The sequence below is a fragment of the Oncorhynchus gorbuscha genome, linkage group LG26 (genome assembly GCF_021184085.1).
Source record: "Oncorhynchus gorbuscha isolate QuinsamMale2020 ecotype Even-year linkage group LG26, OgorEven_v1.0, whole genome shotgun sequence".
Lineage (NCBI taxonomy): Eukaryota > Metazoa > Chordata > Actinopteri > Salmoniformes > Salmonidae > Oncorhynchus > Oncorhynchus gorbuscha.
In genome coordinates, this window is record NC_060198.1 from 7,667,220 (window position 1) to 7,691,647 (window position 24,428).

At 40.8% G+C, this 24,428-nt stretch overlaps 1 protein-coding gene across 1 annotated transcript in view; it reads left to right on the forward strand.

Moving 5' to 3' along the window:
• Positions 1 to 24,428, forward strand: part of LOC124015275 (VPS10 domain-containing receptor SorCS3-like) — a 244,171-nt gene that overhangs the window by 159,959 nt on the left and 59,784 nt on the right. The window contains exons 4-5 of the mRNA XM_046330397.1: positions 1,456 to 1,614; positions 18,999 to 19,066. Of these exons, the coding sequence (XP_046186353.1) occupies positions 1,456 to 1,614; positions 18,999 to 19,066 (227 nt within the window). The remainder of the gene's footprint in view (positions 1 to 1,455; positions 1,615 to 18,998; positions 19,067 to 24,428) is intronic.

The window sequence follows — 24,428 nt, forward strand, 5'->3', positions numbered from 1 at the left end:
GGGTGGGGATTATTCCTAGTTAAAGCTGGGGAAAGACGGTGGTATTTTTGTCAGTGACAAATGCACTGCTGCTTTTTCCAATTCAAATCTGTTGCAGGGAAAGAAAACACAGCAGTTTGGGCTGTGACACTATCCAAGCATCAGAGCCTCCCTTTTCTGTCTGGGTTTAGTAGTTTATCGTCATTAAAGCCAGGTGTCAGGTTAATGTCTTATGGCATTACATCACAAAGAGAAAGCCTATCTGAGCTATGTATGTCTTATTAATCAACATGTCTATGGATTACTTTGAGAAAATAGGCCCTGGTTCTATAAAGTGGAAATGGCATTTCAGGATATATCTGTGTTTTGTGAGTAATGAACTGTAATGAAAATGTATGCTTTACATCGCACCCCCAAATAAATCATATTATACCAAGATATAGATACTACACCAATAAGGTCAGATTTTGTTACAATGTAGTATTTAATATTATATATCACACAGGCTTCCAAACAAAGGGCTTCATCTTAATTAAGTTGTGTCAATGTTGTGTACTTTCACAGTATCTTTGGTTTTGGGTATGTACTCTAATTTGCAGAATTATACTTAATACCGACATTTGCATTGCTATTATGATTTTAGTTTTACAGATCTTACTCTGTTATTGCTTTGTCAATAGGCTAATTTCTAACAAATATGCAACAAAACATTTACATTTCCCCTGAATTCATGACGAAATGAAAGTAGAGACTGTATAATTCCTAGCATGGAATTAGAATTCCCGCCATTGTGGTAACATAGAGCATTCCACAAAGACATCATTCTTTATTGCACAAGTACTTGTTCTTTCTTATCACAAATGTATATATTGTTCAAAACAAATTGCATTGCCTAGACATGTAGTCACGCATGGTAAATGCAAAGTTGTGGAGTTCTCTCTTCCTTCACAGCGGTGTTACAGAATACCATAGCACAGCAGCCTATTTGATCTACACTATATTCTTACAACTTATCCTATTCTTTAACATAGCAACATATTGTTGCAGTTGTGTTGTGGCCCCCTCATGGTTGACTTATATGTCCACGGGGGTATTCTGAACCACCTCTATCTCATTAAAGGGAATGCATCTGGAGAGGGGTGACTGGAAGCCAAAGTGCACCAAAGTGCAGACCTGTGCGGTGCACTGGAAGAGGCCAAAAAACCATGGCAACAGAGCACGAGAGACACATTTGTAAAGTGAAGTCCAAAACAAAGTGAAGGTGTTAGCGCTAGTAACAGCATGCTGCATGCCAACCACTAGACCTGGAGTGCTCATATGGTGACCCGTTCTCTCTCTCTCTCTCTCTCTCTCTCTCTCTCTCTCTCTCTCTCTCTCTCTCTCTCTCTCTCTCTCTCTCTCTCTCTCTCTCTCTCTCTCTCTCTCTCTCTCTCTCTCTGTCCTCTCTCCGTCCCACCCCCCTTCCCTCTCTTCCAGATAATGGTGCTGACAGACCCTGAGTTTGAGAGCAGTGTGCTCATCAGCTCGGATGAAGGAGCGAGCTATCAGAAATACCGCCTCAGCTTCTACATTCTAAGCCTTCTGTTCCATCCAACAGAGGAGGACTGGGCTCTAGCCTACAGCCACGACCAGAAGGTGAGCTCCATGTCATTTTTCTTCACCACAGTTGGTTGTTTGATACAGTATGCTTTGGATTTTGAACTGTGATACACAGTTGGATAAAACTCCAAGCTATACATTTTTTACCTTATTTCCATCTCGGTTTCAACGGCACCGTACAAGTTTATTGAATATTCTTCTGCCATGATTTCATTATTTATTTAGCTGGAAGTTTTGATTAGAATATTGATTATTGTTATCCATTTGATGTTACCATATTTAATTACCATGGCGATATATTTAGAGCATTGAAAATGTTTGTGTTATAACATGATTCCAACTACACAGTAACTTTACTTGTAACTACTAATGAACATTCTAATATTCATTAGAAGACGTCAGCACTATAGGCCTGCAAACCACATACAGCGACTCTGCAGTCCTATACACCTATACTCTCATCTGTAACCTTCACTGTACAGTAGTATCATGTTGAGGAGAGCTCTGTACCCCCCACTCACACACAGGTCACATCCCATATAACCCCCTCTGAAGAAGACCTACCATTATGGCCAAATGACTCTTACCTGGCTACCAAGATGGCTATCACATAGGGGAGTCTGGTTGAGGTGGAGGAGGGAGAAGACTGACACCTTGGGTTGCTAACTGACCCCAATATCGGTCATAACAATGAAACCTGGACAGATCCAGAGGTTGTCATTTGTTACACTTTCGGTCTGTGATGGCCTTCATTTTAGAATGTCGTCTATACGAATTTGAAACAGAACCTTTTGGGCTGTTTAATGTACACTATAGATGTTGGTGAAATTTAGTTTGCATTAAAATGATGAACCTTTGTGGACATGGAACACCCTCAGAAGACGAATCATTGTGGACATGGAACACTCTCAGAAGACGAACCATTGTGGACATGGAACACCCTCAGAAGACGAACCATTGTGGACATGGAACACTCTCAGAAGACGAACCATTGTGGACATGGAACACTCTCAGAAGACGAACTATTGTGGACATGGAACACTCTCAGAAGACGAACCTTTGTGGACATGGAACACTCTCAGAAGACGAACCATTGTGGACATGGAACACTCTCAGAAGACAAACTATTGTGGACATGGAACACTCTCAGAAGACGAACCTTTGTGGACATGGAACACTCTTCGACAACATACTTACCGTTCTGATGAAACGATTCCTTAAGCACTGATGCAATGTGTAATCCAATGGTGATTAGTAAATTAGATCATGTAGTATATTTCATTGAGAGTAAATACAAGTGCAAACAGTCTGTCCTGTACTGATAACAAGCTTTGTCAGATCACTTTACAATTTGTTTTCAGTCTTTTTGTATTCAATGCAGGTCAATCTTTATCTCTTTCCTCAATTTCTGTTCTATTTCGAGTTCTAGAACTCTGGGTGACCTGTCTTGACTCTTATCTCAGAACATGTGCTCAGGGTAAAGACATGATTACTATTGATGTAGCTGTTCCTCTCTCTCTCTCTCTCTCTCTCTCTCCCCGACTAAGGGCAATACAATTAGTTCGTTTGTGACACTTCTCACAAAAGTATGTGGGTGGAAAGTGCAGAAACTACTCAAACACAATACAGAACCATTTTTCTTCTTGTTCTTCTTTGTTCCTCTGTGGCTTTTCCATTGTTCAGGTCTCCTAATTGACTTCAGTATTAGAGCAGCTTGTCTTATACATCTTATGACAAGAGCTGTCATGCTAGACAGCGTCAGGCCCGGGTTGTTTAGTGCAGTTCAATTATTCATGTAACACCCTCCCTGCTGTTAGATTCAAAGAGAGAAAGCATAGATTATATTTTTCTGAACGTGTTTAATAATCTGAGATGTATTGTGTTGGGGGGGGGGGTGTAGGAAGCAAGTGGTGGGAGTCTCAAGGGAGAAGTGAAAAAAAAACAAAAAGTCCCCACAGTTCAAGTTGTTTTTCATTCTTAACATATTGCATCACGGCTCACACACCTCGTTGGACCTGCGAGACAAGGCTTTGGGTCCCTAATGGATAGTGTAAGGGATATGTTCATCAAAACGTTCACTTGGTGGGACCGTTGAGTTCAAGTATTCAGTACACATTGCAATTGTCACGTGTGCTCCCTCTCCGGCCTCGAGGTCACCAGGCTGTCCGTTATGGCACACACCTGTCACCATCGTTACGCGCATCTTCTGACTCACCTGAACTCCATCACTTCTCTGATTACCTTCCCTATATATGTCACTCCCTTTAGTTCCTTCCCCAGGCGTTATTATGGTTTCTGTTTCATCTGTGTATTGTTCTTGGTTTGTCATTTTGTATTATGTTGTGTTTATTTATTAAAACACTCACTCCCTGAACTTGCTTCCAGACTCTCAGCACACATCGTTACAGCAATTACTGTTGTCACTTGGGGATATGGGGCTTTGAATTCATTATTAAGTTAGAAGTGTTAATTTGCGCAGACAATTCACCTCAGAAAAAGCTGCTAGTGTAGATAAAACGACATTAGCACAGAAAGACAATGAACATTGATTGTACAAAAAAGATCCAGTTTATGTCCATGTATCTATTGCCAGTCTATGACGAAGCCTAACAATATCTATCCTGTTCAAGTTCAACCTTATTTCCCTCAGCACCAGTCTCTGTGTTTAATACCCTTATTCAGATTTCTGGTGTTGTAATCAATTGGTTTTTGGTATGTCAAGAGGAGAACCCCAGGTGTCTGACATAACTTTGTTTTCCCCAAATAATGTTCCTGTCAGCCCCCTGTAGTCTCCCCACTCAGACGCACAATGTCAGATGAAGAACGTCAGTCTACCGCATTCTGTACAACAACCAAATCAGATAGTTGACATGCTGGAGATGCATTTATTCACACTTCCTTTCAACCTTTGAAAAAAGTGAGCAAAAATGTTTCACTTCGGATGTATCAACAGAAACAGGTCACATTTCTTTACACAGTCAAACGAGTTCACAGTATCCAACGTTCCAAGATAATAAAACATAATAATAACTCACAAGTGAATTTGGATCACCTGCATACACTATTTGCAGCATGGTCACCCAGCACCACAATTACATTGCAGGCAACCCTACACACCGCCTAAGCCCCGTTTGGGTTATTTGTAATTCCTTCCACTGGGGGAAATAATGTGTATTGCCAGACAGCGCCGCTAGAATAAAGCATCAGTGTATCTCAGGTTTATTTGTGACTTCTCCAGTCTCTTACTCACTTGCCCTACATAGCGTATGGGGATTTGATTGGCCCCTTGCCTGCATTAGGTTTGTTGGCTATTACAGATAGCAGGATTGCTGTCATTAGTCAATAGACTATAACTAAATGTTGTGGTGGAGCGGGGTCATCCTGCTGAGGATAAAGCTGGAGAAGGTGTTGTGGAGGAGGCTCGTCCTGCTTAGGATAAAGCTGGAGAATGTGTTGTAGAGGAGGCTCATCCTGCTGAGGATAAAGCTGGAGAAGGTGTTGTGGAGGGAGGTCTTCCTGCTGAGGATAAAGCTGGAGAAGGTGTTGTGGAGGGAGGTCTTCCTGCTGAGGATACACCAGGAGAAGGTGTGGTGGAGGGAGGTCTTCCTGCTGAGGATAAAGCTGGAGAAGGTGTTGTGGAGGGAGGTCTTCCTGCTGAGGATAAAGCTGGAGAAGGTGTTGTGGAGGGAGGTCTTCCTGCTGAGGATACACCTGGAGAAGGTGTGGTGGAGGGAGGTCTTCCTGCTGAGGATAAAGCTGGAGAAGGTGTTGTGGAAGGGTCTTCCTGCTGAGGATAAAGCTGGAGAAGGTGTTGTGGAGGGAGGTCTTCCTGCTGAGGATAAAGCTGGAGAAGGTGTTGTGGAGGGAGGTCTTCCTGCTGAGGATACACCTGGAGAAGGTGTTGTGGAGGGGGTCTTCCTGCTGAGGATAAAGCTGGAGAAGGTGTTGTGGAAGGGTCTTCCTGCTGAGGATAAAGCTGGAGAAGGTGTTGTGGAGGGGGTCTTCCTGCTGAGGATAAAACTGGAGAAGGTGTTGTGGAGTGGGTCTTCCTGCTGAGGATAAAGCTGGAGAAGGTGTTGTGGAGGGGGTCTTCCTGCTGAGGATAAAGCTGGAGAAGGTGTTGTGGAGTGGGTCTTCCTGCTGAGGATAAAGCTGGAGAAGGTGTTGTGGAGGGGGGTCTTCCTGCTGAGGATAAAGCTGGAGAAGGTGTTGTGGAGGGGGTCTTCCTGCTGAGGATAAAGCTGGAGAAGGTGTTGTGGAGGGGGTCTTCCTGGTGAGAATATATCTGGAGAAGTTTTTTTTGGAGGATGTGTACATTTTCACTACAGCAGATGGATGGAGGTGTGCTGTTACATAGAGATAGGAGTGGGGAGCCAATGTGCCAACAACAAGGAAACAGATTGTTGCGTGTGTAAGAAACACAACTGTTTTGTCGTTGTCAGGCCTCTCTTGTCATGCACCTGTGTTCCTTTGGTGACATGGTGGAGGTGTGACCTCCTTTTGATTTTTCATCATGTCCCGGGCCTCTTTATATTGAGTTTAAAGCACCAGTTGATGGACTGCCTCTTCAATTCAAACCATAGGCTGTACTGTGTGTGTGTGACAGAGAGAGGGAGTGAAGATGGAGTGAAGATGATGAATAAAAGTTTGTTTATCGGTTTTGAAACAGGGCCTCCAGAATATTCTCACTTTGTTCTATCAATTTACATTCCAAACCCCCAAATATCTGAGATTTCTTAACACTTGGTCAAAATCACTTATTTTAAATTAAACTTATTGGCCCATATTACAGTGACAGTGAGGGAGAAAACACACTTTTCATGGTTTGCATACATCCCTTCCCTGAGCTGGCACTGATGGTGATCTGACACTTTATTACACCTCTCCCACTCCCTCTCTTGTTTCTCCCTGTCCCTGCCTTTTGAATCCCCCTCTTCTCGTCCGCTGCAGACAGAAGTCAGTGTGTATCTCAGTATCTCGGCCAGGTACAAAGCATTTACCTTTGCAAATAGGATCAGCTGGGTATCAGTGCCAGAGCTGCCATCCTTCCATCATTATTCTGTGGGGAAGACATAATAGTCGACTTGATGGATTCTGCCTCGCCTCTTAACTACAGTCCAACAGCCTCGTTCTGTGGCCGGCTCCACTTTCATATGTCACTAAAATGACCCGCTCTGCATTTTTACTTGTTTATCAGTATGATTAAGTCTCCCTCTGAGGGAGAGCGATAGTGAAAGATGTAGTCATTTTGAAACCATTAGTGTTCACGGTCATTTGAACCTGCCAGACAACGGTATTGGTTTCCCCATCATCTATTTTAAATAGGGGATTATCAATGCCTCTTCCTTTTTCAGTGGAATGTCGATCTGGACTGGAGTTGGTCTATAGTGGAGTTGTTCTATACTGGAGTTGGACTATACTGTAGTTGGTCTACACTGGAGTTGGTCTATACTGGGGTTGGTCTATACTGGAGTTGGTCTCAACTGGAGTTGGTCTATACTGGATTTGGTCTATACTGGAGTTAGTCTATACTGGAGTTGGTGTATGCTGGAGTTGGACTATACTGAAGTTGGACAACACAGGAGTTGGATTATACTGATGTTGGATAATACTAGATGTGGTCTGTAGTGGAGTTGGGTTGTATTGGAGTTGGTCTATACTGGAGTTGGTCTGTTTTGGAGTTGGTCTGCATTGTACTTGGTCTATACAGGAGTTGGACTACACTGGAGTTGGTCTATACTGGAGTTGGTCTATACTGGAGTTGGTCAATACTGGAGTTGGTCTATACTGGAGTTGGACTATACTGTAGTTGGTCTACACTGGAGTTGGACTATACTGTAGTTGGTCTACACTGGAGTTGGTCTATACTGTAGTTGGTCTACACTGGAGTTGGTCTATACTGGAGTTGGTCTATACAGGAGTTGGACTACACTGGAGTTGGTCTATACTGGAGTTGGTCTATACTGGAGTTGGTCAATACTGGAGTTGGACTACACTGGAGTTGGACTACACTGGAGTTGGTCTATACTGGAGTTGGACCATACTGGGGTTGGACCATACTGGAGTTGGTCTATACTGGAGTTGGACACACTGAAGTTGGACTCTACTGGAGTTGGTCTATTCTCGAGATGGTCTATACTGGAGTTGGACATACTGAAGTTGGACTGTACTGGAGTTGGTCTACACTGGAGTTGGACACACTGAATTTGGACTATACTGGAGTTGGTCTATACTGGAGATGGTCTATACTGGAGATGGTCTATACTAGAGTTGGTCTATACTGGAGATGGTCTATACTGGAGATGGTCTATACTAGAGTTGGTCTATACTGGAGATGGTCTATACTGGAGATGGTCTATACTAGAGTTGGATTACACTTTCTCGATACAGAATACTGTACTTTGTTGCTGTTGTGCAGGGTTGGTATTTGCTAAACTTCCAATCAGATACTAAACCTGGGCGATTCTGCCTCATGTACTGTAGATTTGGACAGCAAGCCAAATTGTACTCACAAAGGTGTAATCTACATTATTGATATGACTTTTCCAGAGCATCAATTCCAGTATATCTAACCTGTAGTGTTATGCTACACACCAGGGAGTAATTATCTACCTTTCGCATGACATTAATAACCAAACACAATGAAAACGCCCAGAGAAGGCTTTTTCATTAGCATTTTCATTCTCTTTCCGCTGCAATTGATTCCCACATATATACCACTTAGACATACATTCAGTGCCAGTTTAATTTGTTTGGGGAACCTTTGATGCCCTTGAGGCTTAGAATTGATTTGTTTAATGAGAGATTGGCTCTTTAGGACAACATTAGTATTGTCCTAATTGGAGTGTGAAATTATATGGCCACAAAATTGCACAAAATATAATTGCACAAATAGTGCAGAAGGAGGATCAAAAATGTATAGTTCAAGACTGCTGCGTCCACCAGAAAAAGCCTTGATGTAATTTCCCATCCACCTCCCCCCATCTCTAGTCGTACGCCCCGTCCACTCCCCCACATTTCCCCTAATGATCGTAACTTGCCCAGAAGCCTTTAAATTGTGAACAGTAGTGAAACTAAGTGTCTCATCATTATGTGGTCTCCACCTATCCTCTCTCAGAGAAAATCTACCACATGTCCTAAGGAGTAGGGGCACAAAGCATTTTATTTAAAAAAATGAATGATGTCCTTGTGCCATTTTGTTGATTTGGCATAATGTGGTAAGTTGAATTACTCTACCAGTTGACTAATTGTCACGGACATAGTCGTGGCAATGACCGGACCAAGGTGCAGCGTGGTAAGCGTACATTTTCCTTTATTTATGTAAAGGTCGCCAGCAAAACAAGAAACAAAACAACAACCGTGAAGCTTACTAGGGCTGTAGTGCCACTAACAAAGACAACTATCCACAAAATACAAAAGAAAAAAGGCTGCCTAAGTATGATTCCCAATCAGAGACAACGATAGACAGCTGTCCCTGATTGAGAACCATACTTGGACAAAACAAAGAAACAGAAAACATAGAAATAAAGAAACTAGAATGCCCACCCTAGTCACACCCTGGCCTACCCAAAATAGAGAATAAAAGCCTCTCTATGGCCAGGGCGTGACACTAATGGTAATGGGTGACTGAAGTTAACAGGGCCCATTTTGGATTGTGGTATAATGCTGTTGCTGTTAGGTTCATTCACTATGTGGTAGGAAACCCCATTAGAGGTCCATGTTAGGACGGTTGTCACATTAACATGCATGCAGGGGTTTTAACATGTTCATCGTGCCACCACGGAGACATAAACCAATATGTCTATATATAAAAAGATATAGTCCCAAGCTTATTTGAAAGCTGAACCCCCCATAAGGTGAAACAGTGCCACTGTTCCTCCCAGCACGTGTTATTGCTTTTGTTGAGTTGAAGTAACTGAGGAGATGAATATCCAGCATCACAGTAAAAATAAATCAGAGTACATACTCTGCTGTTATATTGTGCTATTGTGCTTGCAATGACATCAGGGAAAACAACACAGTATTTGTTGTTTGAAGTAACTTTGGTGTTGTAACATTGCAGATGGACATGGCAGTTTCATCATTAAGGATGTCAGCTTTAAATGCAAACCTATTGTTTAGTAGTAATCTACCATACAAAATGCTGTATAGCAACATCACCCTTTCAATTTGGCATATTCCATGTACTCTTATGTTTAGTATTGTATTGAGCATGGAAACAAACATTGTAGATAATGTTGACAATATGTCACAGTACAGCCTACTTTGTAGTATACTAGTTTGTGTGATGCAGGTCATTGTTAGAAGGAAATATCTTCTGAAACCCAACAGGATACAACATGTTGTTCAACTGTGCCGTACACTTACTTGGAGAGCAAGGTGACATGGAAGTATAAGAATAGTGATTCTAAGAAACATCAGGGTGCATTTTGGATGGGGAGCATATTAAAGTAATGGGGGCTGAATAATGAAAGAGGGAACACCCGAGAATATACATTGTACCTTTTGTCTCTCATCCTGAGTAGAGTGATAGATGGACCCTTACACCCCCCCCCCCACACCCCCTATAATCCTCTCTCTGTTATTCAGAGGAGTCGAGTTTGGCAAAAAAGCTAAATGTACACTTCAAGGGCATGTGAAAATATCTGGAGGATAGCTTGGCTTCTCTGGGATACACAGGGATCATACTGAAGAGGTGCGACCCACATCTGGACAAACCCATCATCAGTCTGTCAGGGTCTTAGGATTTGGAGGTATTATCAGTCTGGAGAGAGAGGCAGGCTGGGAAATGAGAAAAAAAAACAATCTGACTGTCGAGAAAAATGGTCACATAACTTTTGTGGCAGAACTAAGTTGTATAAATGGAGAAGACTCAGGGAGAGGTAAAATGTTGCTAATCACTAAGGTGTTATATCATCAAAACAACATATACGGTTGTTCTCTTGACACTTTCTACCTCAGTAACCTTGGTGATTAGGTTTCTCCAACACTTGTTGCTTGCCATTGTTTTTGCTTTTCAAAACACACAGGCCACAAATAAATGTGACGAACGTTGGTTGTTGGCGCTTAGCGGAATGGATCATTTTTTCTCAATTCCTTTCTCCCAGGGGGGCAGCTACCAAAAAACGAATCAGGAAATGGTAGGAATCAGCCTTGTTGATCGTGCCGCACAGTCCCTCCAGTCCTTCTATAAGAAAACATTGCTTGACTTAATCCGCCCTAATGATGCAAATGTACGCAGTTAATTATTTTCTACACAGAATCGTATCGCCACTAAACATTAGCCCAAATGCAACGAGGGACATCTGTCTCAATAAAGTATGCAGAGCGAGAAAATAAACAGAAAAAAATAATTTTTTTCTGTCTTCATTTGAATTAAATTGACTGTTCAAAAGTGCATAAAAATGCAATTCTGTGGTAATAATAGTAATATGTGGGATATTGCCTTTCTGTGGATGGGTTTCAGCTCTGGTCGTTGGAGGAGTCTCCTTCAGATAAGCTGGTTTAAATCAATCCTTGTCTAATAGGAGTCAGTGAATTTATAAATCCCAGAGTGCTTTCGCTTACAGGATCTCTTGTCATTGTAATCCGTGGCTGACACCTTTCTGCTGCTCAATACTGATTCTTCTTTCTAAAACCTCCCGTTTCTGACATCGACAAGACTTAAATAGATGTACTGTAATACAGAGAGAGAGAGCAGTAAACCATTTGTCTGATTTAAGAGCTTGTGTTGTGTTAGCAGAAGCAACATCTGCCCCTTATGTGTGTTCCCAGAACTGTAGCCAGGTAGTAAACCTTTAGTATCCAACTGTGGTTGTATTATATAATATGGTGCAGACTCTGCAATGGAACACACTGTATGACAAAATGGCTTCCTTACATCAGCAGTTTCACTCCTCCGCATAAACTGATCCTGGAAGATGATGTTGATCTTGTGCCAAAATGGCCCCCACAGTCTCCAACACTGCAGTGCATAGGCCCACTTTGTCATGACGCGACCAGCAAGGTGCTGTGGAGTGAGACCCCAAAATGGTTCCTCCACAATAAAAAGACACTCCAGTCTATTCATTTATTAACATTATGTGCTTATCTATATCCAAAATATCCTTCACCACCACCGCAGTGCCTTCCTTCTCCCACCCATTGTAGACCTGGATGTGTCCCTGCAAGGTATTGCTGGTCCAGAGACATAATGTCTGCTCTTCCTCTTCCTCCACTGTGGTGTATTTCTCCGCTCAAAACCCTTCCAGATGGCAGGTATCTTTAGTGCTCAGCCCACTTGTCAGCTGAAGCTGCACCAGGTTGGCTCCCTTTGCAGTTGACTGGATCCAGCAGGTCCTCTCAGGACACCGTTAATGGACTTTAATTTGAAACACACTGTCATGACAATGACAATACAGACCTTTTTGATTTGATTTGACAATACAGATCTCCATATTATCTTTAAAAATTTACTAATAAGTGCCCATATTGCCTTTAGCAGTGGACTAATAAGTGCCCATATTGCCTTTGACAATCGACTAATAAGTGCCCACATTGCCTTTGACAATGGTATAATAAGTGCCCATATTGCCTTTAGCAGTGGACTAATAAGTGCCCATATTGCCTTTGACAATCGACTAATAAGTGCCCACATTGCCTTTGACAATGGTATAATAAGTGCCCATATTGCCTTTGACAATGATCTAATAAGTGCCCATATTGTCTTTGACAATCGACTAATAAGTGCCCATATTGCCTTTGACAATCGACTAATAAGTGCCCATATTGCCTTTGACAATCGACTAATAAGTGCCCATATTGCCTTTGACAATAGTCTAATGAGTGCCCATATTGCCTTTGACAATGGTCTAATAAGTGCCCATATTGCCTTTGACAATGGTCTAATGAGTGCCCATATTGCCTTTGACAATCGACTAATAAGTGCCCATATTGCCTTTGACAATCCACTAATAAGTGCCCATATTGCCTTTGACAATCCACTAATAAGTGCCCATATTGCCTTTGACAATCCACTAATAAGTGCCCATATTGCCTTTGACAATGGTCTAATAAGTGCCCATATTGCCTTTGACAATGGTCTAATAAGTGCCCATATTGCCTTTGACAATGGTCTAATAAGTGCCCATATTACCTTTGACAATGGTCTAATAAGTGCCCATATTGCCTTTGACAATGGTCTAATAAGTGCCTATATTGCCTTTGACAATGGTCTAATAAGTGCCCATATTGCCTTTGACAATGGTCTAATAAGTGCCCATATTGCCTTTGACAATGGTCTAATAAGTGCCCATATTGCCTTTGACAATGGTCTAATAAGTGCCCATATTGCCTTTGACAATGGTCTAATAAGTGCCCATATTGCCTTTGACAATGGTCTAATAAGTGCCCATATTGCCTTTGACAATCGACTAATAAGTGCCCACATTGCCTTTGACAATGGTATAATAAGTGCCCATATTGCCTTTGACAATGATCTAATAAGTGCCCATATTGTCTTTGACAATCGACTAATAAGTGCCCATATTGCCTTTGACAATCGACTAATAAGTGCCCATATTGCCTTTGACAATCGACTAATAAGTGCCCATATTGCCTTTGACAATGGTCTAATAAGTGCCCATATTGCCTTTGACAATGGTCTAATAAGTGCCCATATTGCCTTTGACAATGGTCCAATAAGTGCCCATATTGCCTTTGACAATGGTCTAATGAGTGCCCATATTGCCTTTGACAATGGTCTAATAAGTGCCCATATTGCCTTTGACAATGGTCTAATGAGTGCCCATATTGCCTTTGACAATGGCCCATCCTTTGACAATCCACTAATAAGTGCCCATATTGCCTTTGACAATCGACTAATAAGTGCCCATATTGCCTTTGACAATGGTCTAATAAGTGCCCATATTGCCTTTGACAATGGTCTAATAAGTGCCCATATTGCCTTTGACAATGGTCTAATAAGTGCCCATATTACCTTTGACAATGGTCTAATAAGTGCCCATATTGCCTTTGACAATGGTCTAATAAGTGCCTATATTGCCTTTGACAATGGTCTAATAAGTGCCCATATTGCCTTTGACAATGGTCTAATAAGTGCCCATATTGCCTTTGACAATGGTCTAATAAGTGCCCATATTGCCTTTGACAATGGTCTAATAAGTGCCCATATTGCCTTTGACAATGGTCTAATAAGTGCCCATATTGCCTTTGACAATAGTCTAATAAGTGCCCATATTGCCTTTGACAATGGTCTAATAAGTGCCCATATTGCCTTTGACAATGGTCTAATAAGTGCCCATATTGCCTTTGACAATAGTCTAATAAGTGCCCATATTGCCTTTGACAATGGTCTAATAAGTGCCCATATTGCCTTTGACAATGGTCTAATAAGTGCCCATATTGCCTTTGACAATAGTCTAATAAGTGCCCATATTGCCTTTGACAATGGTCTAATAAGTGCCCATATTGCCTTTGACAATAGTCTAATAAGTGCCCATATTGCCTTTGACAATAGTCTAATAAGTGCCCATATTGCCTTTGACAATAGTCTAATAAGTGCCTATATTGCCTTTAACAATGGTCTAATAAGTGCCTATATTGCCTTTGGCAATGGTCTAATGAGTGCCCATATTGCCTTCAACAGTTGACTTATAAGTGTCCATGTTGCCTTCAGCAGTGGACTAATAATGTCATTTTCTCTGAGTTTACCTCGTAGCACTTCAAAGCACAATTATTCCTAATTGGATAACAATGCAGACATACCAAGCCTAAGTACTTAGTTGGGTATTATTATTTTGCATTGTGAATCACCACATGTTTTTCACAGTCTAGACATGCAAAGGTAATATACTTACTTACACATCCACACACATTATTCCACCATAACATGAACCTTTTAAAATCTCTTTACGCACCACTAAACTACACCTATAAAAGGTGGATGGGTTTCTAGGCGGAGGTTATTGTTGACTAGTTTGCAGAGGTATCCAACCTAGCGGAATAGATGACTGAGCTCAGCAGCCATCAGTCCTCCCCAACAGAGACTACACATTTGGTGACATTGTGAACCAAAACAGTTGCAGGGCCATTTGAACAGCTGCTATCATTTGTTATTTAACTGCGGTAGTGCAGATGTTTGCCCCGTTAAGATCCATTGAGGGACGGTGGTGGGTAATATGTCACCGCAATGCGAGAGGGAATTGGTATTGGTTTACAGGAAAGTGGGCTCCATTAGCGTGTGATTTTCCGCTTACATGTTTAGCGATACGGTTTGCTGTATGAGAATACATGCTGTTGCCATTGCAGCGTGTTTCATTTTTACATGTCATCAAACTCTGATGATTATTACTTTCTAGATTAATTAACTACATCAAACTCTGGAGTTCATCACAGAGTATCAGCTCTAGTGTACAGTATATGGACATAGTTTATATCCCAAATTGCACCCTATTCCCGATGGGGCTCTGGTCAAAAGTAGGCCACTATATAGGGAGTAGGTTGTCATTTGGGACTCAACACGGTCTTATTTCTATAGAACATACAAGAGAGGGGTGACAAGTGATGCAGTAGTTTGTGCTCCGGAGCAGACCATTTTACTCGCCCTAGCAAAGCTGGTTAGGCTCTTTTTATGTTACCCAGAGCGTTTGTGACTGCAACTGTGCTGTTGGCAACACATTAATTTGGCTTTTTTTGCCAACGTTTACTGACACTGGCCATATTCAACAGGTGTTGAGCGTTCGGAATTTTGCCAGTTATTCTGCGCTCTGGCACACGACGAGTGCTCTGAAATCGGAGTAGATAGCCAGAGTGAATTTACCAGCTACATCTATTGACAGTTGTCGAAGTGACATCATAAACATTCCATTGAAATAGTTACTTGCATGTTGGAGTATTTTGTTTAAACATGTAGCTAGCTAGCTAAACAATTAACCACAATCCCAACTCATAATGTTACTACCCTGCATGAATATGCAGGTAACTAACCAACCAGGTTCAATGTTAACTAGCTAATATTCGGCTATAACTAGCAATGCAAATGGCTCTGAGATAGAAATAATATTACTACGCAGATCACATACGTCATATTACCTAACTAAACAGCTAGCTAACGTTAGCAGTAGAATTTAACTTCAAATTAAAAGGAAAGCTAGCTAGACTCTCTTACCCCTATACATGGTTTGACGCATCTCCCTCTCTGTCATGGTTGCCATGGTTACCCTAAGTTTGAGGATGTAATCCGGTGCCTTCAGTGTTCTCTTTTTGACCGTGTCTGCATATTTGCAGTCAAATGCCTGAATTTTCCCCATCTCCTTAGCTATCAAAGTCTAATTCCACTGATTTCAAAACTCGTCCTCTAGAAAGTGGAGAGTAACACTTATACAGTTCTACTACGTAATATCTTTCAAAAAAGCCACGTTAGAAAGGATTACCTACACATACTGACCAGTTCATATTATAGACAGAAACCTGCTACATGGCAGACCAATTCAAACTCATCTCTTAGTCCAGCCCACTCATTATCTCAGCCAATCATGGCTAGAGGGAAGGTTGCTAACTTTTTCCATGGATAAACCCAACTAGGCTCGTAATTTATCAATTTTATTCATATTTACAGATGGCATACACGTTTGCACATTCAAGTTCACATGTTCAGGAAGGCATTTCTGCCCTAAAAAGCATTTGGATTTAAAAAAAGTTTACATTCATATAGTGCTCCTGTGAAGTAGTGACACGCAACATACGCCTAGTCACCTATTGTAAAGTATTGTTTAGGCTTCAACTCTAGGCTTCAATATGTAGCCTGAAGTATGGCACCAACAAACTTGACAAGCTCTGATACTATTAGCTTGCAATCCCATTTTAGATCATTCTATACTTGAGCTGCTACTGTATAAAGTTAATAAATATGAGTTGATTGTTGCCCTGTAGCACACTGTAAATGAAGCCTCCTGTTACTAATTTGAAACACATTCTGCCATCTGCTTTGCAAATGACTGCCACTTTGTCCCAGGGCTCACAGTAGACTAAACATCCACAAGACCCAGACTGTTGTCAAATGATGCCACCCTGTTTCCTCTATGTCAATCAGGATACAGTCATCACCTCATAGCCACTACCATAATGAATAGGTAGTGATAGTACAGTGTTCACAAGTATGTGTTGGTAATATCATGTACTGTATCTATGTACAGCTACTAAAAGAGATCATGTTGAAGGGATGTCTGTCTAGATTGACCACAAACTGTATAGTACAGCTTTTATACAGGTCCATTCTGGCCATGACACTCTCAGACTGGCCAATAGACTGTCAGACTGGCCAAAACAATGTCCGACTTGCCAAGATACTCTCAGACTTGCCAAGACACAGTCAGATTGGCCAAGACAATGTCAGACTGGCCAAGACACTGCCATACGCTGTGTGCTAAGAGGTGATGAACTTTTCCTTGTGGAGACATGACTTACAGCTTTTGATGTATCAGTCACAGTAATATGCTCACATTCACTCATAAAAAAGCACCTCCAGATATGAAATTGACTATTCCCATCTAAATGATATCAGTCATATAGACAATGTTAAAATAATTCCCATTTATTCCTTCCTTTAAAGACAAAGTCATAACATTTAAGATGATGGCGGAGAGGATGGCTGACATGCTCATAACCAACTGTCTATTTTGTTAGTTTTTTTGCATCGTTTGTAACTTATTTTTTAAAACTAATTTTGTACATAATGTTGCTGCTGCCATCTCTTATGACCGAAAATAACTCTGGACATCAGAACAGCGATTACTCACCTCGAGCTTGACAAAGCTTTTTCCTTTAACGAGTCTGACGAGAAGGTTATACTGCTTTCCCGGGAACAGGCCCAAATCCCCTTCATTTGCGTGAAGAAAAGACAGAGAAAAAAGGGTTGGAGGTCAGGCTGCCTTCTGAGAATTCATAGGCGAGCGAGTAAACTTCCACTGCCATCCGTTGAGGAGTATACCACCTCAGTCATCGGCTTCATCCATAAGTGTATTAACGACATCGTCCCCACAGTGACTGCACATACATTTCCCAACCAGAAGCCATGGATTAACGGCAACATCCACATCGAGTTAAAGGCTAGAGATGCAACTTTCAAGGATCAGGACACTAATCTGGATGGTTCTAAGAAATTCCGCTATGCCCTCAGATGAACCATCAAACAAGCAACGCGTCAATACAGGATTAAGATTGAATCCTACTACACCGGCTCTGATGCTCATTGGATGTGGCAGGGCTTGAAAACTATTACGGACTACAAAGGGAAACCCAGATACGAGCTGCCCAGTGACACGAGCCTAACAGATGAGCTACATGCCTTTTATGCTCGCTTCGAGGCAAGCAACACTGAAGCATGCACGACAGCACCAGCTGCTCTCTCGGTAGCCGATGTGAGCAAGACCTTTAATGCAACCACTGTGTCAGATTTCAAAAAAGCTTTATGGAAAGAGACCAAAACAAGCCAAACAGATATCCGTCATGTTGTGTAGTCAACAGAAGTCAGAAATACTATTATAAATATTCACTTACAGTTGATGATCTTCATCAGAATGCACTCTCGGGAATCCCAGTTCCACAATAAATGTTTGTTTTGTTCGATAATGTCCATCATTTGTCCAAATAGCTACTTTTGATAGTGCGTTTTGTAAACAAATCCAAACTCACGCAGAGCGTTCACTAGGAGCAGACGAAATGTCAAAAAAGTTCCGTTACAGTCCGTAGAAACATGTCAAACGATGTATAGAATCAATCTTTAGGATGTTTTTAACAAAAATCTTCAATAATGTTCCAACCGGAGAGTTCCTTTGTCTGTAGAAAAGCAAGCTACCTCTCACGTGAACGAGCGTCACGAGCTTGTGGTACTCTGCCAGACTACTGCCCCAAAGAGCCCTTATGAGCCCCTCCTTTACAGTAGAAGCATCAAACAAGGTTCTGAAGACTGTTGACATCTACATCTATATCTTCAATAGGGAATGAGTTGAAAAACAACCAACCTCAGATGTCCCACTTCCTGGTTGGATTTTTCTCAGGTTTTTGCCTGGCATATGAGTTCTGTTATACTCACAGACATCATTCAAACAGTTTTAGAAACTTCAGAGTGTTTTCTATCCATATATACTCATAATATGCATAGCATCTGGGACTGAGTAGCAGGCTGTTTACTCTGGGCACCTGATTCATCCAAGCTACTCAATACTGCCCCCAGCCATTAGAAGTTAAAGCTATGTCAGCCTATCTAGAGTGTCACGCTTTATTGCTCACTGGTACGCTCTTCCCTATTATTATCCTGCCATGACTCAAGCCCACTGTCACTTTACTTTCTCATTTGTGATAAGTAGACTGAAATGTTCTCTATCTCTCTTTTCTTTCTCTTTTTATGTTCTTCGTCACAGTTGTACGCATCACTGGACTTTGGGAGAAAATGGCAGCTGGTTCATGAGCATGTGAACAGGTTCTACTGGTGAGTCATACGCTTGTCTTCTTTCTTTCTTTCTTTCCTTGTTCTCATCATCCTTCTCTTCCTCTCGTCCTCTCGGGTTGTCCTGTTCTTTTCCTTTGTCTACTCAGACTCTCATCACAAACAGTTTTGGAGCATCACTAGCAGTGTGTGGAACACGTTTTTTGCTTTCTGCAATGCAAGAGACTGTGAAGGATATTGATAAAATGCAACAGTTTTACGGGCGCCCAACAAACTGTGCTATTATGTGTTTTTTTTGTGTTATTTGTAACTTATTTGTACATAATGTTTCTGCAAACGTCTCTTACGGCAAAAAAGAGCTTCTGGATACCAGGACAGAGATCACTCACCTTGGATTAGACAAAGATTTTTTCTTCAACAAACAAGACGCAGCAGACATTATCGAAAGCTGCCATTACCATCAATACTACTCGCCAACATGCAATAACTTCTTATGGGCAGGTGGGACAGTAGCGTCCCATCTGGCCAACATCCGGGGAAATTGCAGAACGCGAATTTCAAATTACAGAAATATAAATATTTAACATTCATGAAAATACAAGTATTATAAATCAAAATAAAGCTTAACTTCTTGTTAATCCAGCCGCTGTCAGATTTCAAAAAGGCTTTACGGTGAAAGCACACCATGCTTTCACTGTCTGAGGACAGTGCCCCGCATACAAAAACATGAAAAATATTTTTCAACCGGGCAGGTGCGACACGAAAGTCAGAAATAGCGATATAATAAATGCCTTACCTTTGAAGATCTTCTTCTGTTGGCACTCCAAAAGGTCCCAGTTACACCACAAATGGTCCTTTTGTTCGATAAAGTCCTTTTTATTTCCATAAAAACTCAGTTAACTGGTGTTCTTCATTCAATAATCCACCTGTTTCCCTCCTTCAAAATGCATAGAAAATGTATCCCAAACGTTACCAATAAACGTCCCCAAACAAGTCAAACAAAATTTATAATCAAACCTCAGGTAATCTAACCTTAACTTTTATCCCTCTCAAACTTATTTAAATGTAACGGAACTTGGCTTATAGTAAACACAATAGAGAACAGCGCTTAGTTGACCTCTAATTTGATCTGAAACTTTGAGAAATGGAAGACAAACATTTGTGAAAGAGCAAAGGGAGGAGAAGGCAGTTGCTGGCTGAGTACTCATACATTGGAGAAGAACCACCACCTGACTCCCCGGGAGAAGAAATGGAGGATTCTGGACATCCGGTTGATTCTGAAAATCCAGTCAATGAATTGTCTTTGCGTGAACTACAGGTCAACTTAATCGATGCTGTCTCTGAAAAGATAAACGAAAGAGCCAATGGTCTGGAGAAAATGTATTTAAAACAGTTGACCTCGAGACCTCTCTGAATCATGCATACAAGAGTATCGAAGAGCTTAAACTTGCAAACACTGCTACTTCTGTGAAATGCACTGCACAGGAGAAGACCATCGCAGACATGCAAAAGCTCTTATCGGAAGCAGAACGATACCGGAGAAGTTGGGGGCTACAGCTTTACGGTGTCCCCGAGGACCAGGATGAGAATGTGAAGCACTTAGTAAGAGACATCTGTAACCGTGTGGCACCGGACTTCCCCGATGGATATATGGATATGGCTGTGGATGTCGCTTATCGTATTAGGAAGAAACAAGAGGCCATCGTCAGCCACTTGATCATCATCCAGTTTGCTTTTCGCACAGCGAGAGATGCAGTTTGGAGGAAAAGAAATACAAACGGGGTGATTTGTTCTATCGGTAGGTTTACGAGGTAGCTCCTTCCCCCACTAAAAACTGAGCGTTCTAGTTTTGAATTATGGTGTTACTGTTTACAAGTTAAGACTTCTGTTAATATATATTAGAAGCAACTTTTTATAGAGAGGGTAGAGTTGGGATTGCATAGGATTTTTTTATTCTATAGATATGGACTTGAAGTTTATGTCATTCAATGCCAGGGGGATACGAAACATGTTGAAGAGAAAAGCTTTTTTTGTAAGGACTGCAACGCGGATCTTGTATAGGTTAAAGAAACACGTTCATGCAAAGAGGACTATAATTTTGGGAGAAATCATTGGGGCAATGTCATTTTTTTGGCCCACGGAACTAATCATTCAGCTGGGGTTGCAATTTTAGCACACAATTTCAAAGGGAAATTTTTGTTTACTCAAATGGACTCCATTGGACATTGGCTAGTAACGGCCATCAACCACATGGACAGATTATTTGTGTTGTGTAATGTATATGGATACTGTTCTCGTCCTCCAAATAACTTCTAGAGGATATTGAAGAAATTCCTCTGAGATAATATCCATCCAGTCTGATTATAGTTGGTGGAGATTTTAATATGGTTTATTCTAATGAGACTGATAGATTGCCCCATAGGCCTAACATTGGTGTGAACAAGTTGGTGAATTTCTGCCAAAGCCTGGAATTAACCTCTCTAGGGTACGTGGGACGCTAGTGTCCCATCTGGCCAACATCCAGTGAGATTGCAGAGCGCTAAATCCAAATACAGAAATGCTCATTATAAAAACTCTGAAAACAAAGCATATTTTACATAGGTTTAAAGATTAACTTCTTGTTAAACCAACCACAGTCTCATATTTATAAAATGATTTTCGATGAAAGCATACCTAGCCCAGAACATACCTAGCCCAGAACATAGCCCAGTTGACAAATGATTACAAACAGTAACCAGCCAAGCAGAAGTGTTACAAAACTCAGAAATAGAGATATAATTAATCCCTTACCTTTGATGATCTTCATATGGTGGCAATCAGAAGACATTAATTTACTCAATAAATGTTCCTTTTGTTCGATGAAATCTCTTTATATCCAAAAATCTCCATTTTGTTAGCGTGTTTTCTTCAGTAATACACAGGCTCAAACAGTGTCAAAACAATCAGACAAAAACATCCAAATTATATCCGTAAAGTTTATAGAAACATGTTAAACGATGTTTATATTCAAACCTCAGGTTGTTTTTTAGCCTAAATGATCTATAATATTTCAACCGGACAATAACGTCGTCAATATAAAAAGTAAACAAGAAATGCACTTGCGCATGAAAAAACTCTGTGACACGTCAGGGTCCACTCGTTCAGACTTGTCTTACTCCCTCATTTATAAGAATACAAGCCTGAAACGATTTCTAAAGACGGTTGACATCCAGTGGAAGGCATAGGAACTGCAAATTGAGTCCTAAGTCAATGGATACTGTCATGGCATTGAATAGAAAACTACCAAAAAATAAAGTTTTGGAAACTTTAGAGTGTTTTCTATCCAGTTATATGCATATCATATGTTCTGGGCCCGAGTAGCAGGCCATTTAATTTGCAAGCTTTTCATCCAAAATTCCAAATGCTGCCCCCTACCCTAGAGAAGTTCATTGACATATGGAGAGTTAAAAACCCTGGAGAGATACAATACACATGGAGTAATATAGATCGTTCTTTACAATCAAGAATTGATTTGTGGGTGATAACCTCTAGTCTTGAGTCCAACAGTGTAGAGATAAAAATACTGCCTGCAGTCCTGACAGATCATAAAGTCATATGGTTGACTGTAAGAATGTGCAGTAATGCTGGTAAGATATTCTCTGGTGGTTATTGAAAATTAAATAACTAATTGTTATTGCATGATGATTTAAAAAATGTGATTACGAATCTAATTTCTGTTTACTGGAGTTTAGCTATATCTAATGCAGAATATGGGAAATATTGGGAACTGCTGAAATGTTAAAATCTGCTCAGCCTGTATTACTTATGGAAAACGGCCTGCTATAAGAAGTCGATGTGAGATAGCTGAACTCTCTAAGACAATTGCGGATATCACAGAGATTGAGCATCTTGATCTTAATGAGAAAGCTAAAATGAATGATTTACAGAATCAACTAGATACGTTGTATGAAGAAAAGGCTAGAGGAGCTTTCATAAGATCCAGAAAACAATGGCTTGAAAAAGGCGAAAAGAACAATAGATACTTTTTTAATTTGTAAAAGATGAGAGGAGAACTCAACACACTTCGGAAATGTAAGATTAATGGGTTACCACTGAGTATAGAGAGTTGTTATCAGACATTACCACTAAGTTTTATTAGAATCTTTACTCCTTAGATAACAATTTGAGTGACTCTAAGGATCTCCTTGATTCTCTAGAGAGTTAATTCTGTTAGTGAAGATTTCAATCAGTTTTGTTGTCAATATTTATCCGTTATGGACATCCAGTACGGGGTTGCTCAGTTTAAAAAAAATATATATAAAAAAAAAATCTCCAGGTTGTGATAGATTAACCTCTGAATTTTACAAAACCTCTGAAGAAATAGCACCCTTTTTACTTGAAACCTTTAACCTCTTGATTCTAGCCATCCCGGATCCGGGATCGTGAATACAGCCTCAAGCTCATTACCATAACGCAACGTTAACTATTCATGAAAATCGCAAATTAAATGAAATAAATATATTTGCTCTCAAGCTTAGCCTTTTGTTAACACCACTGTCATCTCAGATTTTCAAAATATGCTTTTGAACCATAGCTAAACAAGCATTTGTGTAACAGTATTGTTAGCCTAGCATAGCATTAAGCCTGGCATTCAGCATGCAACATTTTCACAAAAACAAGAAAACCATTCAAATAAAATAATTTACCTTTGAAGAACATCAGATGTTTTCAAGGAGGAGGAGACTCAGTTCGATAGCAAATGTTCAGTTTTTACAAAAAGATTATTTGTGCAGACAAATCACTCCGTTTTCTTCATCACATTTTGGTAAGAAAACCCCCGAAAATTAAGTCATTACAACGCAAACGTTTTTTCCAAATTAACTCCATAATATTGACAGAAACATGGCAAATGTTGTTTAGAATCAATTCTCAAGGTGTTTTTCACATATCTATCGATGATAAATCCTTTGTGGCAGTTGACTTTCTCCTCTGAAGAAAATGGAACGCGCATGGACCTGGAGATTACGCAACAATTTTGATGCAGGACAACGGGTGGACACCTGGTAAATGTAGTCTCTTATGGTCAATCTTCCAATGATAAGCCTACAAATACGTCACAATGCTGCAGACACCTTGGGGAAACGACAGAAAGGGCAGGCTCATTCCTGGCGCATTCACAGCCATATAAGGAGACATTGGAACACAGCGCCTTCAGAATCTGGGTCATTTCCTGTATGAAATTTTATCTTGGCTTCGCCTGTAGCATTAGTTCTGGGGCACTCACAGATAATATCTTTGCAGTTTTGGAAACGTCAGTGTTTTTCTTTACAAAGCTGTCAATTCCATGCACAGTCGAGCATCTTTTCGTGACAAAATATCTTGTTTAAAACGGGAACGTTTTTTATCCAAAATTAAAAGAGCGCCC